The sequence below is a fragment of the Molossus molossus genome, unplaced genomic scaffold (assembly GCF_014108415.1).
Source record: "Molossus molossus isolate mMolMol1 unplaced genomic scaffold, mMolMol1.p scaffold_m16_p_13, whole genome shotgun sequence".
NCBI classification, from domain to species: domain Eukaryota; kingdom Metazoa; phylum Chordata; class Mammalia; order Chiroptera; family Molossidae; genus Molossus; species Molossus molossus.
Window position 1 is genome coordinate 60,334,421 of NW_023425348.1, and position 23,578 is coordinate 60,357,998.

General features: G+C 55.2%; 2 protein-coding genes across 3 annotated transcripts in view; one reads left to right on the top strand and one right to left on the bottom strand.

The window, feature by feature from the left end:
• Positions 1–12,429, top strand: part of KCNC1 (potassium voltage-gated channel subfamily C member 1) — a 44,468-nt gene extending 32,039 nt beyond the window's left edge. The window contains exons 2-4 of the mRNA XM_036259747.1: positions 115–1,048; positions 10,120–10,308; positions 12,304–12,429. Of these exons, the coding sequence (XP_036115640.1) occupies positions 115–1,048; positions 10,120–10,308; positions 12,304–12,368 (1,188 nt within the window). The 3' untranslated portion in view covers positions 12,369–12,429. The remainder of the gene's footprint in view (positions 1–114; positions 1,049–10,119; positions 10,309–12,303) is intronic.
• A 6,520-nt stretch (positions 12,430–18,949) lies between these two features.
• Positions 18,950–23,578, bottom strand: part of SERGEF (secretion regulating guanine nucleotide exchange factor) — a 197,498-nt gene continuing 192,869 nt past the window's right edge. For both annotated transcript variants that reach the window (XM_036259420.1, XM_036259419.1), the window contains one exon: positions 18,950–19,270. In XM_036259420.1, coding sequence (XP_036115313.1) covers positions 19,002–19,270 — 269 coding nt within the window. In that variant the 3' untranslated portion in view covers positions 18,950–19,001. The remainder of the gene's footprint in view (positions 19,271–23,578) is intronic.

Genomic DNA, 23,578 nt, shown 5'->3' on the forward strand with positions numbered 1-23,578 from the left:
CAGGCGTCTGACCCTGGCCTGGCCTCTGACTAGACCCCACACACAGGCACCCCAGGTTTCCCCGCTCCGAGTGGGAGGGCCCGCCCTCTGACACTCTGTGTTTCTCCCCCGCAGTATGTGGCCTTTGCCTCCCTGTTCTTCATCCTGGTCTCCATCACCACCTTTTGCCTGGAGACCCACGAGCGCTTCAACCCCATAGTGAACAAGACGGAAATCGAGAATGTCCGGAACGGCACGCAAGTGCGCTACTACCGGGAAGCGGAGACGGAGGCCTTCCTCACCTACATCGAGGGCGTCTGCGTGGTCTGGTTCACCTTCGAGTTCCTCATGCGTGTGGTCTTCTGCCCCAACAAGGTAGAGTTCATCAAGAACTCGCTCAACATCATTGACTTCGTGGCCATCCTCCCCTTCTACCTGGAGGTGGGCCTCAGCGGCCTGTCCTCCAAGGCCGCCAAGGACGTCCTGGGCTTCCTGCGCGTCGTCCGCTTCGTGCGCATCCTGCGCATCTTCAAGCTGACCCGGCACTTCGTGGGCCTGCGGGTGCTGGGCCACACGCTCCGCGCCAGCACCAACGAGTTCTTACTGCTGATCATCTTCCTGGCCCTGGGCGTGCTGATCTTCGCCACCATGATCTACTATGCCGAGAGGATAGGGGCGCAACCCAATGACCCCAGTGCCAGCGAGCACACCCACTTTAAGAACATCCCTATTGGCTTCTGGTGGGCCGTGGTCACCATGACGACCCTGGGCTACGGAGACATGTACCCGCAGACGTGGTCCGGGATGTTGGTGGGGGCACTGTGTGCGCTGGCGGGCGTGCTGACCATTGCCATGCCCGTGCCCGTCATCGTGAACAATTTCGGGATGTATTACTCCTTAGCCATGGCTAAGCAGAAACTACCAAAGAAAAAAAAGAAGCATATTCCACGGCCACCGCAGCTGGGATCTCCCAATTATTGTAAATCTGTCGTAAACTCTCCACACCACAGTACTCAGAGTGACACATGCCCGCTGGCCCAGGAAGAGATTTTAGAAATTAACAGAGCAGGTAGGAAACCTCTTAGAGGCATGTCGATCTGACCTTTCATCTCTGCCCCCGTAGCGATGATTCCAGATTCGGTCAGACTGCTTCCTTAGCTCCGTGGGCAACCCCGGACCCCCACACTCAGTCTCGAGGTGTGGAGCCTGGGGGCCCAGGGACACGCTGGGCAGCCAAATTCACAAGGCGAGAGCCAGCTAGAGGAACCTCACTGGTGGCCCTGGGTAAGGAGGTTGATGTGCTGGTGTCATGAGGTTCTGAAGAGACGACATGGCCCTCGAGGTTGCGAGGACTCTCGTAGCAGGAGCCGGGGGCTGCTGCTCGCTGGCAGGCGTCCAGCGTGAGGCTCTGGCTCAGGCCACTGACCTGGTGTCCGGCAGGGCGGGGGTGGGTGTGCTTTGGAAATGGCAGACAGCTTCTGGTCTGGTCTTTACACGGCTCCCTTCAGGCTGTGCAGGTGGCACAGAGGGTGCATGGGATCTGGCGGGAGGGTCCCTGCAAAGGCAGCAGCGAGGATTCTCACCCCGACAGAGCCTGTCTCCGTAGCTGAGTGGAATTCATGCTCTGATTCCGGCTGCCTAGCTCCAGGGGTGCCCTAGGAGACGCTTCCAGCCCTCCGTAACAAGCTTACTTCCCCCATAGCATGCCGAACCAACTCATCTTCTGCCATCACTCTAGAGTTTAGCGTTTATCTTTAGAACCTGTTGGAGTGACTCGAGCTTTCACGTTGTCTGTTTGGGTTGATGGTTGAGTGGGAGTTTCCGATGGCCTTCTGATGGAAGCGGCTGGTGAGCGAAGGATTAGAGGGGCCACCACCCCGGGCAGCTTAGACCAGCTTAGACAAGAGCGCTACAGACCAGCAACCACCTCCCACCAATGGTTCTCCCCACTTCCGGCGGTAGGGACTGCAGCAGCAATACATGACACCCCAACCAGTGTACAACCACTTTCCCATGAATCCGGTGGGGGTCAGGGAGGGGGGAGGGGGAGGGGGGCACGAAACAATACTAGTCACCATGGGATATATTCTAATATTCCATGGCTAGTGGTTTGTTATGGGACTCTCAGTTTTATGAGAACCTGCACATAGCACATAAAGTTGATCACGGGGCTCTGGTCCGAAGATATAAAGCCCATAGTCTACCTCTACCCATGGAATACCATCGACTTATTCTGTGGACACAGGGATTTCAAGGGAATGGATGGCCCAGAGAAGAATATAGCCCTGAGCTAAGAAGGGCATGGGGTAAGGGAGGCTGAGTGACAGGTAGCGTTTAGTGTATGAAGGACATCCCGGGTCCAGGTCTGGCAGGGGTGCTGCAGGCTAACTCAGCCCTAGATAAACAGGTTTCCCATTTGGGTGGCCTCCCCCAGCGTATGATTGATTCTGTCTCCCTGCTGATGCGCTCTCTGCCCAACCACCCCCATCATGCTCCAGATCTGACTTCATCCCACAGCTATGCTGCCCAGAACGGTACCCCCATGGCCCACTTCTCTGCCCAGGGAGGCTCTCCAGCCCCTTCTCCTGTCCCCACACCCTCCCCCTTCCTGGGATTCCTGTAGGCACTTGAGAGGACCTTGGTTAGTGACCAGGGGTCTCAGAAGCTAGAATAGGGAGCCTGAGGTGGGGCTGGGCTCCCCCCACCAAGGCTTGGCTCCTGCTTAGGAAGTCAGGCATGGGCTGGGGGGGGAGCTCCTGCCCCACCTCTGCTCTGGACAAGGGAGCAGTTTGACCTCAGGAGCCACCATCATGGCAAGGACAGTTGCTGGAGCTCTAGGGGAGGGTCTCCAGGCCCCCTCAAGAAGAGCTGAGCCTGAGTGGCATCACCGTGGTGCTACTTGGCCCTTCCGTCACATCCTCCCCAACACGGGATCTTTCAGGATCAGTGCCCCGAGCATGGGTGCCCCAGGCCAGCCTGTCAAGGATCCCCAGTTACTCCAGTCAGGCACAGACTGTCTGCACTCCTGACAATGCCAGTATTCTGTGTGTGCTAAGCGTGCGCACACACACGCATGCACACACATGCATGCACACATGTATGCACACACACACAAAGTGCAGGCCTGTGTGTTCTGACATGTACACCAGCTAGTCCCAGGGACATAGGCCCTCTTCCCATGCTGCAGCAGACCTGTAAAGCCCATGTACTCCTGTTGGATCCCCTGGCCCCACAGCCATGGCAGCCCTGCTCCTGGGTGTCCTTACCCTGGCCCAGGTCCTAGAACCCAGAGCTCTGGCCCAAGCAGTCTCTGTGGCCGAGAAGGTCTTCTGGGCCCTCCCAAGCCTGTCCTCTGGAGCCTAGGTGCCAGGATCCTCCTCCTCCCTTCCCTGTCCCATCCCCACATTTGATCTCCACTCACTTCCCCTGCTGGTGCTGTTTTAATGTCCAGGCCCGTCCGCCTTGGCTCTGAGACCCCCTCTGAGCTTCATCCCTCACCAGAACACTCACTCCTTCGTCCAAAAGCTGGTGTGTGAGACCTAGGTTAACTATCACTGAGAGGGTGTGGTCCTTAAGGGGTATCCCCGCACTCTGCCTCCCTGAGTCCCTTCCCAATCACCTCCTTTTCTGCTTACAGCTATGCACCTAGAGAGGCATGGAGCTGGGGTGTATTTGTGAGTGAGTAGGGGGAGGCCAGAGGCAAGGACTGTGGATGTGCGTGGAGTCCAGGCCTGCAGGGACTGAGGGAGGTGGGGTACAGCACCCAAGGCCTCTCCAGCCTCACTCTACCCCCAAGGGCAGTCAGGGGGCCTCAATAACACCTGAGGTTCTCCAGTTCCTCGTTTAGAACCTGGGTTGGGGCCAAGTACAGAAGGCTGGGCTCTGAGGGCACCTCCCCCACCAGTGCAGGACCCCTGGGGCTGGGCAAGGCCTCCCAGTCCTCCAGTCCTTCCCCTCCCCTCTGCCTCTGGTCTCTCCTGAAGCCTCGGTCCCTGTGTCTGTGAGGAACAATCTGGTCTTTTCCTCTGTACTGTGGCTGGCGTGGCCTCAGTGTTGGGGGGATTGGTCCTGGGGGGACATCATCAGCGGCTGCCTGGAGCTGATAGCCCAGAAAGAGGTTTCCTCCCCAGCCTGCAGCCAGGAGGCCCAGACCCCTTCTCTGGACAGCTCGGGTTCTCCCTCTGTCCTGCCATGTCCATTCACGTGTGTCTTGTCCATCTCCTCCTGTGATGTGGGTCGCTCCTCTGTGGTGCCATGTCCAGGACTACGGGGTTTCCCCATAGGTGAGCAGGGGCTGACATGGGGGAGGGGCGGTGGCCAGATCCCCTTCCTGCCCACAGGCACACAGAGCAGGGAGGTCCCAAAGAAGACCCTGCCTGGGCCCCCTGGGAGCTACCACTGCAGCTTCTGGGTCATCTTTGAGGTGGCGGTGGGAAGTTCTCCCCCGAGCAGCGACTCCAAAGCACCCCTCTCCCCGCCCTCCACCTTTCCCCTGCTTGGCCGCAGAGAGTGCCCAGAATGGTGCTAGCCCCTGGCAGGGAGGGTGACAGGATTGGGGCGAAGGTGACCAGGCAGGGTGTGCGCAGGGCCCCTCTGCGTGAGCTGATCAAGTGTCCGCTCAGATACAGGGCCAGGGTGGGCAGCTGGGGTCCGTGTAGGGTCCGTGTGGCCTCCAGGCGGGCTCAGGGGGCAGTATCAGAAAAATGATGCAACTCTGAGGGCCAGGCCTGGTGTTCTTTTCTGTGTTTTTCATATTCTCTCTTTATCTCTCTCTCCACTAATCATGTTTCCCTCTCTTTCTCTCCTCGTTTTGTTGCATGACTTGTGCCGGTTCTCGTGACTGTATTCTGCTCCTGTCTCTCACAGACTGCCCCCAGATAGCCTGGGACTTTTTCCCTGAGCCCCTCGCTGGGCAGACACCTTGGAGCTAAACCCAAGGAAATGCCCAGCCACCCCCTACCCCGCCCCAGCCCTGTGTGCGCCCCCGGCGCCCGCTGCTGGTCTGAACAGTAAGTACATCGGCGGTGCCTGGAGACCAGGGCGGAAAAAGCCAGCCCTGCTGGCTGAGGCCCTGACACCGGGTTCTCCTTGCTCCAAAGTTTAAAAAAAAATGACCCTCCCGCGGACGCTCATCTATGTCAGCCCATTTCAAAGCCTGGAAACCATCTCCGTGAGCCGCTGCCCATGCTGCCATTTCATCATCGCAAGCCCACGGGGCCAGTGGGGCTAGGGGCCCTGGGCCAGGGGAGGCAGGCTCCCCGCCTTCTGGAAAGCAGGAGGGAACTGAGGCTCCTGGTGGTCATCTAATCCAAGGGTGGGGGAAGGGCAGAAGGGTGGGGAGTCTTGGGTGAGCTGACCCTCCGGCCTTTTTCATGGGTTCCCTGGGTTTGGAGAGTCAGCTCCTCCTTTGGTTCTCTCTCTTCCAGCCACCCCTCTGGAGTTGGGGAGGGAGAAGGCTCCCAGTTTCTGACAGCACCCCAAACTGCAGATAAACCAACAGCCCAGGGAGGCTGGCTCCTTCACAAAGCGAGACCTCCACAGTCTCACCCCCGTGTAGTCCCCCCTCAGAGTCACGGTTGAGAAAAGAAGTAGACCCACCTGTGTCCTGGGGGTCCCTTCAGGGAAGGAAGGGTGCGCAGCTCACACCCACCTAGGGATCCCTGCCAGTTGCCCTGCTCCCTTCCCCTGCGGGAAAAACCAGCCCCAATTTTGGACCCTTTAAAAGCTTGGACAGCTGGGGCATGGTGCTGGGGACAGAGCCCCTGGGTGGGGATACAGCACTCAGAGCCAGAGGAGGGGTCTCAGGCTCCACCCTCCACCTTTGGCTCACCCCTGGGCAGAACTATAGGCTGTGGATGCCTCCACTGACAGACACAGCCAACAGACAGACAGCAGGCCCTGGCTCCCCTCCCAGAGGGAGACACTGCCTGGCAGGACTTACTGTTTCCACGGGAGGAAAATCTGCACAGGGTACTATGGACTCCGACTTCCACACCCTCATCCACATCCTCCTTCCTTCCACCTTCCTCCCCTCCCTCCCTCCCTCCCTCAGCCCAGAGACCCTTAGGAGGAAAGCCAGGGCCCAGCCAGAGCGGGAGGCAGGACGGGGCCTGTCTGTGCGCACATGCGTGTGCCTGCAGACACCCCCAAGTGCTAGGCAGCCCCCAGACCCCAGAGAGGCCCAGCCCCAGTCCTGGGAGTCAGTTACCTTGGTAACGTACACTGGGAAGTGAAGCCCCTGGGATTTGTCGAGAAGCGCACTGTACATGAACTGCTTTGCCATCTTGTATGACAGACTTTTTTTTAAGTTCCAAAATTATGATGGGATTTTTTTTGGATTTGCTTTACGAATAAACCTGATTGGTCCATTTCTCTTTTGACTGACTGCCTCTTTGTAGTGACATGATGTGCACACACGGGCCGTGATCCCGCCCGCAGGCACGCTGAGTGTGTGCCCGCGGAGGAGGACCACCTCTGCGTGCAGTTACATGATGTGAACAGGGTCACGGAAGAGGGTCAAATCGGGAGGAGACTGTCTCCAGCTTTTTTCCCCTTTAGTCTCTCAGAGAGCCTCCTCTCCCGGGGTCCCGCTCATGATGGTGTCCGTCTTCCCAGGAGGCTCTCGCCCTCGGGAGTCTGAGAGAGCCAAGGGGCCCATGGGGACTGAGTGGGCTCCACCCTGGCCAGGAAGATGCTGTTTTGAGAGCAGAGTGTGGGGCAGGCTCAGTCCCCAGGGTGATGGCGGCGCAGAGGTCAGACCTTCACCTCTGCCAGTTCCAGGGAGTCCATGGTGCTGCTCCTGGACTTGGGAGAGGGGAGCTCCCTGCTCTGGTCACACTCGGCCCCCCCACCCCCCAAGGTGCCTCCAGACCTCCTCCCAAGTGCCTTCTCAGGCTACCACAGAGGCCAGGACTCGTCTTCCCCACCTGAGTCCATCAGCTGCTGTTGTCTTTACACCTCCATTCGCTCTGCTTCTCGGGGATGCTGCTGAGAGGAGACAGAGGAATGGGAGCCTCTCCCGAATCATGGCCGCTGTCACTGCCTCATGCAAACATCCCTGTTGTGCCTGTGCACGCTGACCAGGCCTGCTTGGGGCAGAGCCGGGTGGCCACTGGCTTGATCAGTGTAGGGACCAGAAGACTGAGTGACCAGCATAAGTCTGTGTGGGGGATGGAGCAGCCTGAGTGGTCAGGTTGGGTCTGAAAGGGAACAGAGACGACTGAGTGACCGGGCCTAGTGTGCATGGGGACAGAGAAGACTGAGTGACCGGGCCTAGTGTGCATGGGGACAGAGAAGACTGAGTGACCGGGCCTAGTGTGCATGGGGACAGAGAAGACTGAGTGGCCGGGCCTAGTGTGTATGGGGACAGAGAAGACTGAGTGGCCGAGTCTAGTCTGTATGGGAACAGAGAAGACTGAGTGGCCGGGCCTAGTGTGCATGGGGACAGAGAAGACTGAGTGACCGGGCCTAGTGTGTATGGAGACAGAGAAGACTGAGTGGCCGGGCCTAGTGTGCATGGGGACAGAGAAGACTGAGTGGCCGAGTCTAGTCTGTATGGGAACAGAGAAGACTGAGTGGCCGGGCCTAGTGTGCATGGGGACAGAGAAGACTGAGTGACCGGGCCTAGTGTGCATGGGGACAGAGAAGACTGAGTGGCCGAGTCTAGTCTGTATGGGAACAGAGAAGACTGAGTGGCCGGGCCTAGTGTGCATGGGGACAGAGAAGACTGAGTGACCGGGCCTAGTGTGTATGGGGACAGAGAAGACTGAGTGGCCGGGCCTAGTGTGCATGGGGACAGAGAAGACTGAGTGGCCGAGTCTAGTCTGTATGGGAACAGAGAAGACTGAGTGACTGGGCCTAGTGTGCATGGGGACAGAGAAGACTGAGTGGCCGGGCCTAGTGTGCATGGGGACAGAGAAGACTGAGTGGCCGAGTCTAGTCTGTATGGGAACAGAGAAGACTGAGTGGCCGGGCCTAGTGTGCATGGGGACAGAGAAGACTGAGTGACCGGGCCTAGTGTGTATGGGGACAGAGAAGACTGAGTGGCCGGGCCTAGTGTGCATGGGGACAGAGAAGACTGAGTGGCCGAGTCTAGTCTGTATGGGAACAGAGAAGACTGAGTGGCCGGGCCTAGTGTGCATGGGGACAGAGAAGACTGAGTGACCGGGCCTAGTATGCATGGGGACAGAGAAGCCTGAGTGGCCGGGCCTAGTGTGCATGGGGACAGAAAAGACTGAGTGACCGGGCCTAGTGTGCATGGGGACAGAGAAGACTGAGTGGCCGGGCCTAGTGTGCATGGGGACAGAGAAGACTGAGTGACCGGGCCTAGTGTGCATGGGGACAGAAAAGACTGAGTGACCGGGCCTAGTGTGCATGGGGACAGAGAAGACTGAGTGGCCGGGCCTAGTCTGTATGGGAACAGAGAAGACTGAGTGGCCGGGCCTAGTGTGCATGGGGACAGAGAAGACTGAGTGACCGGGCCTAGTGTGCATGGGGACAGAGAAGACTGAGTGGCCGGGCCTAGTCTGTATGGGAACAGAGACGACTGATTGACTGAGCCTAGGCTGTATGGGAACAGAGAAGACTGAGTGACCGGGCCTAGTGTGCATGGGAACAGAGAAGACTGAGTGACCGGGCCTAGTGTGCATGGGAACAGAGAAGACTGAGTGACCAGGCCTAGTGTGCATGGGGACAGAGAAGACTGAGTGACCGGGCCTAGTCTGTATGGGAACAGGGAAGACTGAGTGGCCGGGCCTAGTCTGTATGGGAACAGGGAAGACTGAGTGACCGGGCCTAGTGTGCATGGGGACAGAGAAGACTGAGTGGCCGGGCCTAGTGTGCATGGGGACAGAGAAGACTGAGTGACCGGGCCTAGTGTGCATGGGGACAGAGAAGACTGAGTGACCGGGCCTAGTGTGCATGGGGACAGAGAAGAGTGAGTGACCGGGCCTAGTGTGCATGGGGACAGAGAAGACTGAGTGACCGGGCCTAGTGTGCATGGGGACAGAGAAGACTGAGTGACCGGGGACCTAGTGTGCATAGGGACAGATAAGACTGTGTGACCGGGGGCCTAGTGTGCATGGGGACAGAGAAGACTGTGTGACCAGGCCGAGTCTAAGACTGTGTGACCGGGCCTAGTGTGCATGGGGACAGAGAAGACTGTGTGACCGGGCCCAGTCTAAGTCTGTGTGACCGGGCCAAGTGTGCATGGGGACAGAGAAGACTGTGTGACCGGGCCCAGTCTAAGACTGTGTGACCGGGCCTATTGTGCATGGGGACAGAGAAGACTGTGTGACCGGGCTGAGTCTAAGACTGTGTGACCAGGTCTAGTGTGCATGGGGACAGAGAAGACTGTGTGACCGGGCCGAGTCTAAGACTGTGTGACCGGGCCTAGTGTGCATGGGGACAGAGAAGACTGTGTGACCGGGCCCAGTCTAAGACTGTGTGACCGGGCCTATTGTGCATGGGGACAGAGAAGACTGTGTGACCGGGCCGAGTCTAAGACTGTGTGACCGGGCCTAGTGTGCATGGGGACAGGGTGTACAGAGGGAACAGATTAGATACATATGGGAACGGGAGGCTGTGATCAGATAGGGTGTGTGTGTGGACAGCGTGAAGTCAGGGAGCAGATGGGATCCAGATGGGCACTGGATAGAGGTGATGAATGGGTCTGTACGGGGCTAGGGAATCCTGAGCTGCATAAGGACGGGAGGCAGCCAAGCTCTGGCCAGCAGTAGAGGGGTCAGAAAAGGCTGCCTCTCAGGACTAGAGTGTTTCAGCATGTCTGTCTGTCTCCCCCCGAGCTCTGTGTCTGGCCCCCTACCCATGTTCGCATCCACACAATCCTGTCTCATCAGCCCAGCCTTGGGCCCTGGGCCCAGCCCCAGCACCACGCTTGCTGGGCCCACCAACTCATCTTTTTGCAAACTTTGAGCAAACCCAAGCGCCCTTCCTCTGCAGCACTGTGGCAGCCTGCGGGCTGCCTGGATGAGCCAGAACCCCAACCTCACGCCTCCCTCCGTGGTCCCTTCCTTTTCGGTCCTCAGGGACGGGCTGCCCTTTGCCCATGCCCCACCTCCGGCCTATCCCCCCACTAAACAGTTTTCAGTGTCTCAATAGCTTCTGCTTATATGTTTGAAGATTCCAAACTGAATGGGGAGGTGGCGAAGGCCGCGCTGGCGAACGAAGACTGCCCCCACATAGACCAGGCCCTCACTCCTGATGAGGGCCTGCCCTTTACGCGCTCGGGCACCCGCGAGAGATACGGACCCTGCTTCCTCTTATCAACCGGGGAGTACCCGTGCCCACCTGGTGGAGGAATGAGAAAGGGTATGTAGAGGAGGCGGGGGCACTGCATCAGCCGGGCGGCCTCGTGCTCCTGCAGATGGGTGGGTGGGGCGGTGGGCGAGGGGCGCTGAGGGGCAGGCAGGCACACTGATGGGGGGCAGGGAGCAGAAGGAGCCCCAGGGTCGGCCCCCCCTCTCCCCCCGGGATCTAAGTTCCTCTCTCCTAATGTCAGGAATGTCAGGCCAGCAGAGAGAACCTGAGGTCCAGACAGCTGTGGGTTGGTATTAAGAGTTAGTACCTAACGGTAGGAGGGGCCTGGACATAGACTGGCTGACTGCAGGCCATGATCCTAAAGCAGAGGAGTGCCCAGGGGTGCGGGCGAAGCCTGGACTGCTCCCGGCGGCTCTGGCCGATGGCAGGTCAGACCCAAAGGCAAAGTGATCTTCCCACCCAGTGATTGAAGAGGGCAATGGAGTGGGCCTGGCCTGGCCAGGACCCTGTGGGTTTAGCCACCCAAGCAAGACGCATGTCCTGGAAAAGGCATCCTTTAGAGAGAATCCACAGACCATCGGGAGGGGAGCTATGAAGAAAAAGGTGGCTTCAGGCCTTGGGGTTGAAGCCAGTGTCCTTGCACAGGTGAGGTGTGGTCAGCCAGAATATTGCTAGCGACGGAGAACTTGCCAAGAGAAGGTTGTTAGAGAGGACTCTGCACCCCTTCCCTCCCCAGCATCCATTAGCCAGGCCCGGGGAGTGGTCAGCGCCCCCTTGTGGTTGGTGAAGGATGTGCCCCATGGTGGCCTGTGCTCAAGGACTCCTTCCTTCTACCAGACCTTTATCTTAGGCTGACACCTGGGGGAAAGGCTTCTATTAGAGTTGATTGACCATGGGCTGGAGAGAGGTTTGGGGCAGGACCCCAGAGCACCCTAGCTCCAGGCTTTGGCCCAGGGCCTGGGAGGCAGAGAAAGCTATCCTGAGCTCAGCAGACTGGCTGGGCAGCTCATGCATGTCTGGGAGCACCTCCCAAGCTCACGGGGGCTGCATGCTGACCAAGGTGAGCAGGTTGGGCCACGGAGTTAGTTGGCTTTTTAGAGCGACAGTTGGTGTAGCCTGTGGCCATTCACAACTGCTCCAGTATCCGAAGTGGTTTCAACAATACACAGGAGAAAATGGAGAATTCAAAATAAAGGGCAAACTCAGAGGAGGAGAGGCAGTCTACACTGAGATGGGGGTCCTTTGGTCACTGGTGCTCAGTGTGCCCACCTGGTCCAAGCTGGTCCCCGCTTCTCGGCCCTGCCTGGAGGTCCCTCGGACCCCAGCGCGGCGTAGCGCTCCCCGCATGGTGCTGCACGGCAGAGGGCTGCCAGCCTGGGGGGGAGGGTAGGCCCGTCCTTGGCACCTTCCATGGATAGACCTAATGCAACGGCTTGTCTCCCAGGGGAGGCTCTAGAATGCCTGGGGCAGTCCAGGGGAGTGAGGGGAAGCAGGGAGCCCGGTCCCAGTGACTGTGCTCTGCCTGGTAAGGTCCCGTGGGCTGCCTGCCTTCTCCATTTTGAGTGTTGGACCCATCTGTGTGGCCCAAAAAACAGAGCCTCCTTACTCTGCTTCCAGAAACCCAGGGAGAATGGGACTGAGGAAGCCCTCTCTCCCTATAGTTGCCCAGCAGCAGCCACTGCCCACGGGTGGTACCCATCCCCCAATCCCACAGAGTCTTTGGGAGGCGCCACGGGTAAAGTGCCCCCACCCACATCCACCTGGCCCCGCTCTCGCCGAGGACTTGCTTTTCTCAGGATAATTCCAGGCCATAAGCCGTGTGCAGAGTAGGAGAGGAGTTAGAGTCTAACCGGCCCCCCAGGGGGAGAGAGAGGCGTGCTGGGCTGGCCCACTGCATGGGAAAACCAAGCCAGCTGGAGAAGAACCTGCCTGCCTCTGCATGCGGCTGTTCTGTCTGTCCTCCTCCTTCCGTAAAAACTAAGTGCCAAGCGGGATGGGGGAGCCGAGAAGAGAAGCTCAAGTGTTAATTGTATTCTTTACATACAGATCTTTGCAAAGAAAGCCCTGTCATTGCTAAGTATATGCCGACAGAGGCTGTGAGAGTGACTTGACCAGGCGGCTTGGCCGAGGACACTGGTGGCTATTAAGCATCTGGGTGGACCTGCAGCCCCTCCTCACCCTCGGACAGAGTAAATTCACGCCATGCAGGTTTGCCGGACGAGTCCGAGTGGCCCAGGCATTGTGCTAGGACGGACGTAGCTTTTTCTACGGCCAAATGGTAACTGACCGTAGAGGATTTCTCTTCCTTCTTTTCATTTTTAAAATTTTTATTTTATTTGGGGACCGGGGGGCGGAGGGATTCCTTAGCATGACTTGCATGAAGTTAAACAGAAAACTCAGCAAACCAAACCCACCCATCCCCCTTCAACTGTATGATTACCCTAAACAACAACGACGACGCCGAAAAGAAAAAAGCGGAAGTCCTCTATTTTCTTTACAAGCTCTTTACTTTTACACACACTGGAGCCTGATGGGAAGGGCATTCGGTAGAAACCTGTGCATTTCTGGGGGAGGGGGTGGGGTGGGAACAGATTGCTTCCCTTTTTTGTACACAAGATCAAGAGGAGAGGTTCCAAAAGGGCAGCTGGTCAGTCATTGGTCATATTGACCTCACCTTCATAATTCATCTCTCACATGGAAACAGAACTCTGCTCCAAATAGAATTGTGGAAAGTCGCACCACCGCCCTCTTCCCTCTGTCTGGCATGCTTGCGACCCAGCGGACGTCACCCCGAGACCCCTGACAGCGGCTAGTCTAGGTTGATTCTTATCATCTTCTGCGGTGTGTAGATCCAGTGTGACCAACTTTCATCACAAATTGTTCATAGTAAATAATCAACACCGTATGGATTTTCCACATGTTTCTTTAGAGCACCCAAAGATCAGGACCACGGGAGGGGTGGCCCTCCTCCTCCGACTAAGGCACAACCTGGCATTGTATGCAATTTAGTACTTCAGAGTAAAAACTGCATGCCCAATGTTATGCAAAGCGATTCCAGCATGAAATAAATTTTGTACCATGGTTTCTGTATAGTCTAAAGCAGATTTGTTTTCCTGAAGCAACGGGAGGTTTGCAGAGACACACGTCTGCATCTCGAATAAATATAGTATTTTCCCAAAAGAAACAGAGGACAGTAGCTTGGCTTTGGTCTGATTCTAAAATTAGTGGTGGGGTGGGGGTGGGGACGGATGATATTTTTGAAAAACACATGCTTGAGTTGAAAAAAAAAAATGCAACATCTCGAGCTTTCCCTGCAGCTCGAAACATTCCCTGGAAAGAGAGCAATGCTGCTTTAGCTCAACACCCTCCCCTCCCTGGGCCCTGGCCCTTGGTAATAAAAATCTGACTTTTGAGATGAAGCACGGATCTGGGTTTTTATTGCCTCAGTCAGTGTCGCAGTTTGGTTCTGAGCCTCTGGTCAGGCCCTAAGGAAGAGGTTGCACCCTAGACAGCTCCCTGCAGACCCTGTGGGCTGGGGGCAGGAGGCAGCCCTCAGAAAGGGCTGGGCATGCAAGGGCCTGACCAGGACAAGCACACTCTCCAGGCCCACACGGCAAGCTCTCTGTTGAGTCATACCACATTCCAACTCCTTGAATCTGGCCATGTCAGAAGCCCCCTCCCCCTTCTCTTCCCTGTACTTACCACAGTCACCTCCCGCCTAGGGCCATTCTCAGTCTGATGGAGCTGGAGGCAGGGGTCTGACTGACAGGTCTGGGTGCCCTACCCTGCTGCATCCATGCTGGGCCCAGTCTGCTGAGCACCTGCTCTCAGACCATCACTCAGCCGAGAGGTATCTTGGAAGGGGTGGGGCCCTCTCCCAAGGATCTTGATCTGCTTGGGTTGTTCAGTTTTGTTTGAGGGTATAGTGGGGAATTGGGGTTCCATTTCTTTTCCTCGCCATTAGGGCATTCGGGAATGTTCAGGTAGAAGAGTTCCTAAGGGTCGTGATAGTCAACCTCTGAACGGAGGCCCAGAGTGGGCAGTGATCTGCCCAGGGCCACAAACCAGTAGGTGTCGGTCTCCCCTTGATTTCGGTTCCTTGACGCCTGGCCTGAGTCAATGATCAGGTGAGGGCAGAGCTGAAGGTGGGCACAATGTTCACCTCACAGTGTTGCATCCCCTCTAAGCATCTGCCTCAACTTCTTGGTGCCCTGAGACCTGGGAACCAAGGGGTGGAGGTCAGAGGGGCAGTGAGCGCAGGAGGCCTCTGCCCAGGGCTCCTTCAGCCGAAGGGCAGCCAGATCCACACGGTGCGTGGAACGGCCGTTCCTGAGCAGGTGTAGAGGCCAAGCAGCCTCCGCTGCAGCAAGGCAGGTAGTGTGTCCTCTACCTGGGCTCTGCCCTGGAGGAAGGGCCTCTGGGGGACTCAGGTGGCACCCAACACAAAGCCACTCAGAATGTGGGTTTTCAGGTTCAGTGTAGCCAATGGGGAAGGAGACTAGTACACCCTGAGCATCTGCTACGAGTCAGGCATCTGAGAAAAGTTGTCTAACGAGAGCCCACAGTAATTTAACACGCCCATTGTAGAGGCAAGAGAACAGGGCACAAAGCAACACAGCCAGTGAATGATGAAGCCAAGATTTGAAACCCAGGTGGTCCGACTCCGGAGCTTGGGCTAAGCTGCCCCAATAGGAACAAAGACTCGCTGGCCCAGGGTCCCTGGGCACTCGGGACCTGGCTTCCTGCCCTCCTTCAGGAAGCGCCATGGCTATGATGAGGGGCCAGGCCACAGGCTGCTCCTAATTTCCCACACTCACATCTGACCACCTCACTCTCCTGCTTAAACACCCAGCTGCCCTAAGAAAGAAGCTGAATCTCCTTGAATGGGCTGCCAAGGCCTCTCCTCTCCCAGCGCTCACTCCCTGCGCTCCAGTCGCTCCCGCGCGCTGCACAGGGCAGTCGCACGCACGCACGCACGCATGCACGGGCACGCACGCACGGGCACGCACGCACGCACGCACGCACGCACGCACGCACCGCAGGACGGGCTCCCTCCCCGGCCCCATCCCTTCCCAGCTCACTTGCTAACTCCCAGTTCCGAGGGATCGCTGAGTTCTGCTCTCAGAAGTGCTGGGTGTCCCGGGCCTGGTGGGGGCTTCACTCGGAGCTCCAGGCCTGATTCCCCGGTCCCAAGCGTGACCTCATGTCGGTTTGTTCTGATGGTCCCTGGGACCAAAGGGGGCGACTGTGTCGGGAGGGGGCACCCGCCGCCAGGGGTGTGTGGCAGGTGAGGCGGCGAATCTCCCACTAACACTTGGTCCATGGAGGACCATCCGCCATCACTCCAGGGCGAGGCCCAGGACCTGTGAGCACACGACAGGGTCCCACCTCTTCATGTCCCCTCCTCCTCTCCCACAGGAGGCGCGTGAGGCCAATTCACTCATCTATAAGAAAACACTTTCCTTTTTTAAAATCCTCACCCGAGGATATTTTCCCACTGATTTTCAGTAGACTGGGAGGGAGGGAGGAAGGGAGAGAGAGACATCCTTGTGAGAGAGACACATCACTGGTTGCCTCCCACACGACCCCACCAGGGCTGAGGATCAAATTGCAACCGAGGTACATGCCCTTGACTAGAATTGAACCCACAACTCTTTGGTCCACGGGCTGACACTCTAACCACTGAGCTAAACCAACCGGGGCATATCAGAAAAAAACTTCTAAAAACTGAGTGGGTATTTTCTCAAGTAGGCTCCTGTGGTTCATTAGCTAACCAGGCGGGTGGTGTTGACACTGACTGTCAAAGGGTGATGCTATCCACAGCACGGTCATCAGCCTAGTCACAGAGATGAAAGCAGAGGGCGGTGGGGTGAGGGGTCACAGCTCCCACTAGCTTCACCCCCGCACTCCATGGGCACCCAAAGGTGTCGTGACAAGTTCATTCACTGTGTGTGTCGGGCACTTCCTCCATAGCAGGACCCGTCCTTGGTAAAAGGTTCCAGAAGCGACCTACAGCTGGCCTTGCTCTCGAAGAGCTCAGGGTCTATTAGGAGTGATGGGCTTGAACATCCACAAGCCTGAGAAAGAGCAAAAGGGATCAAAGTTTCCAGAAAAGAATCTGGGAGACACCGTCGACAGCCCCCCCACCCACCTCCCCGCCCCCAAACATTCAGTCACCCATCAGATCCAGCCCGTGAACTACCTTGAAGAAAGTCTGTCTGCGGCTGTCAGGGAGGCAAAACTTTGTAACTGAGGTGGCGGGACAGCCTGTAGTGTCTTCGACGGCCAAGGCCATTCACTCTACCGTGCGGATTATCTGTGCCCTGCGTGCTTCCAAGAAGGTCTGACTCAGGTTCTGAGCCAGGGGCTGCGGCTCAGGGTTGGTGCACCACCTGACCCTGTTTCAGGCTGGAAAGGAGCCCTGAGGCACTTCTTTCTTGTGCCCACAAGGCCTCAGAAGAGGCAAAGGGCTCAGCCTCAGAAGACTGGGGATTGAGTTTCTTCCAGCGGGTGCTGAAAGAGGTAGGAGGGAACTGGGCACTGCCATGCTGTGCAAGGGTGTGGCTCCTCGTGAGTGGACACCCTGTCTCGGAGGCATGGGCCTGAGCACGGTCCCATGTGGGTCTGCTCCCCTGGCCTGTATCTGACTCAGACCCCCAGCCTGGGGGTGGTGGCCAGTCCTGGTGGGCTTGCTCAGCATAGGACATCTCTGGGCCATGGATCACTTCATCTCTGAGGGCTTGGCCACCTTGGCAAGAGCAGCTCAGCGTGCACAGCGATGTCTCTCCCCGACCCCAGGAGTGCCTGGGCTGCACTGGCTCATGGCTCTGGGAGGTGGGGGACCAAGGGTCTGCTGGCCAGGGCAGCAATGTGTCTTCTAGGTACAGAGTTGGGAGCAGGGCTCCACGCATTGGTGTTCAAGGGCAGCCGAAGGGGGGGTAGTCTCTAGGTTCAGGCCTGGGGAGCTCAGGATGGTCCCAGTCTTGGTCCTAGGGCTACCCCTTTTCTGCCCCTCCCCCTGGTCTGGTCCCTGAATGGGTCACCTCTAAATCAGGACCTGGGTCAGGAGTGAGGTACATGGTCTCGAGATGGTACCCTCCCCTTTGTAGGCCTCCATTTTCCCACACAATGAAAATACTGGATAATATCAGTGGTTTTAAACCTTTCTCAAGGACCCCTTGTCAAGTGAAATCTTATATGAAGTCTAATATATAATACAGATTATAATAAAGCTACTGTAGCCCTGGCCGGTGTGGCCCAGTGGTTAGAGTGTTAGCCCTTGAACCAAAGGGTTGCCGGTTTGATTCCCAGTCAAGTGCATGGACCTGGGTTACAGGTTTGATCCTTGACCCTGGTTGGGACACATGCAGGAGTCAACCAATTGATGAGTCTCACATCGATGTTTCTCTCCACACACCCCCTAACCCTTCCTCCCACTCTTTCTAAAAAAAAAATCAATGGAAAAAATATCCTCGGTGAATCAGGTGGAGGTGGGGACCCAGACCTCTGTCCACTTGGCCTCCTTTACCCAGAGCCCACCAGGTGGCCCGAGTTCTCAGGAGACTCCTAGGACTCTAATGAACGCATTTGGAGGCCACGAGGTGATGTCATTACAGGTCCTCCTGTTTTGATGTTTTGAGGTTTTGTGACTTCCTAAAGCCATTGGAGCCTAGCCCTCACAGAGCCAAACCCTCTCCTGGGCCACGGAGGGACGTCAGTGTGGGACGGCACAGACCTGGCTGGCTGGCTGGGGCCACAGGCAGGTAGTGCCCCAGGGAAGCTGCTTTCTGAAACCTCTGGCCAAAGGCCTGCTGCCAGTCACCGCGGAGAGAAAGGAACTAGGAGCCCCAGAGCCCTCGCTGCCACTGGGGAAGCCTGGGGCCTAGGTCTGGCCTGGTCCCCATCGCATTTGAGGCCCTCTCCCTGCAGAGGTCAGGGCCTGGGGGCAGATGTAAGGGGGCTAGGGTCGCCATCCCTGCACACTCCCCTTTCCATGCAGTGGCCTGCCCCTCATCTGAAACTTGACAGCTTGGCAGTTATGGTCACCCAGACTAGCTCCAGAGTCTTGCCTGGCTCAGATGAAGACAGCAGGCTTCTGAGTTTCCGGACGGTGAGTTCTAGATTACAGATTCCTTTGTCTGTCCCAGGGGTCTGCTCTGCTGGGTCTTCCCAGAAGTCATGTCTCTTCCTCCACTTATCATCTCCACCCCCCACGCCCCCCCAGGCCCCCCAGAGCCTTCCTCCCTTGGTCCTAGTCACTAAGACCAGACTCCCTCTTGGCCAGGTCTCCAGCCACCTGATCAGGGTGCCTTCATTCCCTTGAACCAAACAGCTACCTGCTCTGGGCCCTGAGAATAAACCCAAGGGGCCTGCGGCTGCGCTGAGTGTGACCCAGGACGCCTCAGTCTTGCTGAACCGAAGGCTGCAGGAACAGAACCACCGGGGACAGGCCTGGGCTTTCTGTCCCCAGCAGGTAGGGAGACCTGGAGCTTTCCTGCTGCTTCCCATGTCCTTTGGCGAGGACCCAACCCCTACTCTCATCTGCTGAGTGGAAAGCACGTCTGGGTCCCTGAGCCCCCGACACGGGCAGGCAGCCTCCCATCTTTCCCACCAGTGGCCATAGCGCCTCCTGAGCCCTTCTCGGCCAACCCCACAAGCGACAAAGCAATTCTCCAGGACACTTTGAGTGGGGAAAGCTGCTTTATTAACGGGTCCCTGTCCTCAGCCCCCACGTTCGGCACCTGTCACGTTGGCTCCGGGTAGACGGTACCGGTTATCTTTCCTTCCAGCTGCTCTCTGTCCGTGGCTTCCTGAGATTTGGCGTCCTCACTGGCGTCTGGGGAAGGGAGGGCTGGCAGCTGGCAGAGGGCCAGGGAGTGGCCAGCCCCACAGCCCACGAGGAGTCCTGCCGAGGACCGCAGGGCCGGCACAGGCTTCGGGGCCCAGGCGTCGGCTCCGCTGCCATCGCCGCACATGCCGTGCTCGTTCCAGCCCCAGGAGTGGCACGTCCCATCTGCGAAGCAGAGAGGAGACTGCTGCAGGTGGCTCAGGTTTTGGATAAGAGACTGAAACACTCACCCTGGGGCACCCGCATCCTCATCACCCCAGTTTACTCGGGAAGGAACCAAAGCTCAGGGACACCTGGTGGCGTGCTCACTGTCCCTGCTTCCACCCCGCCAGGCTTCCCACTCCCACCAGCCCACACTTGCCCCTGCCCCAAACCTGGCGTTCCCCCGGCCCTCCCCTCAGTGTCACTCCCTCAACATGTGCTCTAAGACCTGAAAATGCTGTCTCCAAAATCATCTCAAATCCTTCCGCACCTCTCCATCTCCACGGCCACCCCCACCCCCACCTGACGCCATCCTCTCAGCATCTACTCAGATCTTCAGAGCATCGAGGGTCCCTGTGACTGCAGATCTAACCATAGCACTACCTGGGACCCTTCGGTGACTTCCCACCACCCTTAGAGACATTTCCTTGGCCTGTGGCTATCTTGCTGGCTTCCCGATGCGCAGCTCCACCCGGCTCTGCATCCCAGAACCCTGCCTGCTTCCTGTTCCTTCCATATGCCCTGCGGGGCCATCCTTTCTATCGAGGTCCTTGCTTTACTGGGCTCCAGACCTCCTCCTCATCCTCTGGATTCCAGATTCCCCAGCCGCCGTCTCACTGATCTCCGCCACTGCCCTGTGCTCGGCCAGCAGGCCGGAGAGGTGCCATGTGGCCGCAGTGTGTCCTCTCCTCCTCACTGCACCGCGCTCCACCGTGAGGGAGGGAACTCTTCTGTTCACTGCTGTCTCCAGCACAGTGCCTGCTACACAGTTGTGCCCAGTAAGGGTTTGCTGACTAGATAAGAGATAGAATGAACTCAGAGCCACCCAGCAAGAAAACATCAAAGCCAAGGGCGGTGCAGGTCTCTCCCCATGCCCCCCCACCACCACCACCTCTTCCAGGGTTTCGGACCCTCTCCAAGGGGCTAAACACCATTTTTTTTTTGTAGTTGTTAGAATTTCTTTCTGGAAATAAAAGTAATACATCTACATGGAAAATATGGATGTAAAGAAAAGCAGAATTTTGCCTATTACTACAAATATTTTAGATATCTCTTTCACTTTAATTTGTAAATATTTATTGTCCTGTTTTTACCCCTTAACATTTCTCCATGAAATTTCAAATTATTCAAAAAGTAAATTAAAAATAATTTGAGATTTAAAAATAGCTCAATATGCAGAAAGGCACAACAATTAATTTAACAGAAAGACAACATCCCCATCCAGACTTAGAACATTAGTTAACAGTTTGCCATATTTGCTTCAACCCTTCCTTTAAAAAAGAAAAATCAATCTGTTATATAATGCTTGTTTAATATTTCTCTACATACATGTCCTTAAATGCTATGTAATATTTTTAGTTTGTTTACAGTGTCATTCAAATGTGCACCATTTTTACAACTTGCTCTTTACACAGCATTGTTTTTGAAATTTATCTGAGCTGACAGTTTCCGATCTGGCTCACTTATTTTAACTGTGTATAGTATCCAATTAGGCAGAAATCACATTTTGCTTATCCATTTCCCCTTCTTTATCCATTTTCATTTCTTTAATGGTAATAATTGTTGCTATTTTATCAGACAATATGATATACAATATTATAATACAACAATAACACTAATATTGTTGCTATTATAAACAGCATTGCAATGAACATCCTTGAACATGTCTTCCTGTACAAATGGGTGTTTGTGCAGGGTTAACCCCTAGAGGTGAGTGTAGTGGAATCACATTTAATTTGTGTGACCAAATAGCTCTCCACAGAGGCTGCAGCCATGTTGGTCCCATCAGCCATGGATATAAACTTGTTTCCCTCTCTACCTTCAGACTTCAGCTAATTCTAGTAAGTACATTTAATTTATGTGCATTTCCCTGGCTGCTAGAGAGAGATGCCATCACTTTATTAGCCCTAAATTGCCTCTTCCATGAATTACCTATATCAATTCTTCACCTGTTTTGCTCTTTGGTTGTTTAACTTTTTCTTACTGATTTGTAAATTTTCTTTGTATATCTTTTGTTTATATAATTCTTTGTTGTTAAATGCATTCCTGGTGTCTTCCGCCAAAAGTCTGAGGTGTGTCTTTTCGCTTTATGGTGTCTTTTGTTGTACAGATTCATTTAAAACGGCTGCCTGATTGTCCATTGTGGAGATTAAATAATTTCCTTAATCTGTATCCAGTTATCAGATAAGTAGGTTTTTTCACACATTTCATTATTTTATACAACATGCTTATGGACATCTTCATGAATGAATTTTTGTCTCTCTTGCTAATTATTTTCTCAAAACAGACTCTTAGAATAGGAACTCCTGGTCAGAGGGTATGGACATCTTCAGGATTTCAGAGTGCTGGTTTGAGAAATGCCAGAATACTTTTCAGAAAGGCCACTTGATATAGCTGCAGCAACCTGGAGAAGTCTGTTTCACTCCAGCATTGCCAGCATTTATTAGTTATTAAAGTGTTTAAGAATCTTTCCAATTTGAAAACAAAAATGGTATCTTATTCTTCAAACTTGTATATTTTATTACCATTCAAATCGAAAATTAATTCTTATGTTTCTCGGGTATTTGTATTTCCTCTTTTGTGTATTATCTGCCTCATATTTTTTTCCTTTTTAGTATGGAAAATGTAAGTGCTCAGACCCCAGAGCCAGATGGCCTGGGTTCAAATCCTAGCTGTGTATTAGCTGTGTAACCTTGGGCAAGTTACTTAGCCTCTCTGTGCCTCAGTTCTCTAATCTGTTAAATGGGAATAATAATAATACCTTTATCATGAAGTTGTTCACAGGGATTAAGTATGTATAAAATACTTAGAATGGTGCCTGGCACATGGTACTATATAAATATTTGCTATTGCTCTTGCCATTGATTAAGGGCCTTGTTTTAAATATTTTTAAGAATATTAATTATTTCACCATTATATCTAGCATAAATATTTTTTCTCAGTTTGACTTAAAATTTTTGTTTTGGGTCTTTGATATAAAACATAAGTTTTATGATTCTAAGTATTAAAATGTATTGCTTTTTGATCATTTCTTCTATTGCTTGTAAGAATGAAAAGCCTATCTAGATCAGAAAATATCCTTTTTGATTTTTCAGTGATTTAAAATGTGTCCTCTCTACATTGCATCCACTATCTACTGAAACTGTTTTACAGACCACGTTTCCAACAGAGGGAGGCCTAGGATTCCCCTTCCCCCTGCCTTTTCCCTGATGGGAAGGCAGTAATTGGCCAAAACCTCGGGTTGCGGGGAACACAGATGCCTGCCTGTGGGGCCCCGAGTGAGGAAATGCCCACAGAGAGGATGCACCCCAGGCCGCAGCTCCTGCAGGGAAGCAGGAGTTTCCGCCAGGCTGATCTGAGGCGCGGGTGGGAGAGTGCGAGAGGCTTGGTACCTTCGGAGCTAGCCCGGCACCTGGTGTGGGCTGTGTGCCCAGCCCTGGTGAGTGGCACCAGCTGACAGTCAGCAGGAAGGGGGGTGGGAGGAAGGCAGAGCTGACCTACCAGCAGGACTCAGCACAATGGGCAGCTGGCGGGTCCCTCTCCTCCTGCCAAAGGAAACACACTCTGAGGGGGCTGTGCTCTGGGCCGGGGTAGCCGAGGCCTGGGGCCAGGATTTCATGCCCACTGGGTCGAGAGGCCTGGCAGAGCTCCAGAAGTATCTTCCCCCAACACTCCCAAAGAAGCTCACTTGAGGTTGAGTACTTTATAGTCTTTACCTCTTTTAATTCTAACAACCCTATGAGGCGGCCATGTTTTATAGATGAGGGAGCTGAGGTCTGGAACCGAGGCAGAGTGGCTACATAACCTGTGCTCTTGGAATGTACACATCAGGGCCTATAAAATCAGTCTATGAAGGCAGAAAGTAAATCTTTTAGGTCTGAGGGCCTCATTTAGTTTCTGTTGCATATTCTTCTTTATTATAACCCTTTAATAATCAGTCTAATCTCAAAAGGCCATACGAAACAGGCCACAGGTCAGATTTGGCCAGCGGCCCTACTGTGGCGGCCTGTGGTGTGTATATAACACTATTTACTGTGGGCTGTGCTATGCTGTCCTCGGCCCATCAGCACAGCTGTACTAATGGTACTGAGTCCCCACAAACCTCCCAGGCTGCCAGGAGGGCTGTGTGAGCTGATGTATAGAGCATGCCCAGCACAGCACCTGACACACACAGGCACCTGAGGCAGACCACGGGGCGGGGCAAGTGGCAGAGAGGAGGGGAGAGGGCACCAGATGGAAGGCCTAGGGTGGAATAGTGAGTATGAAGGTCCT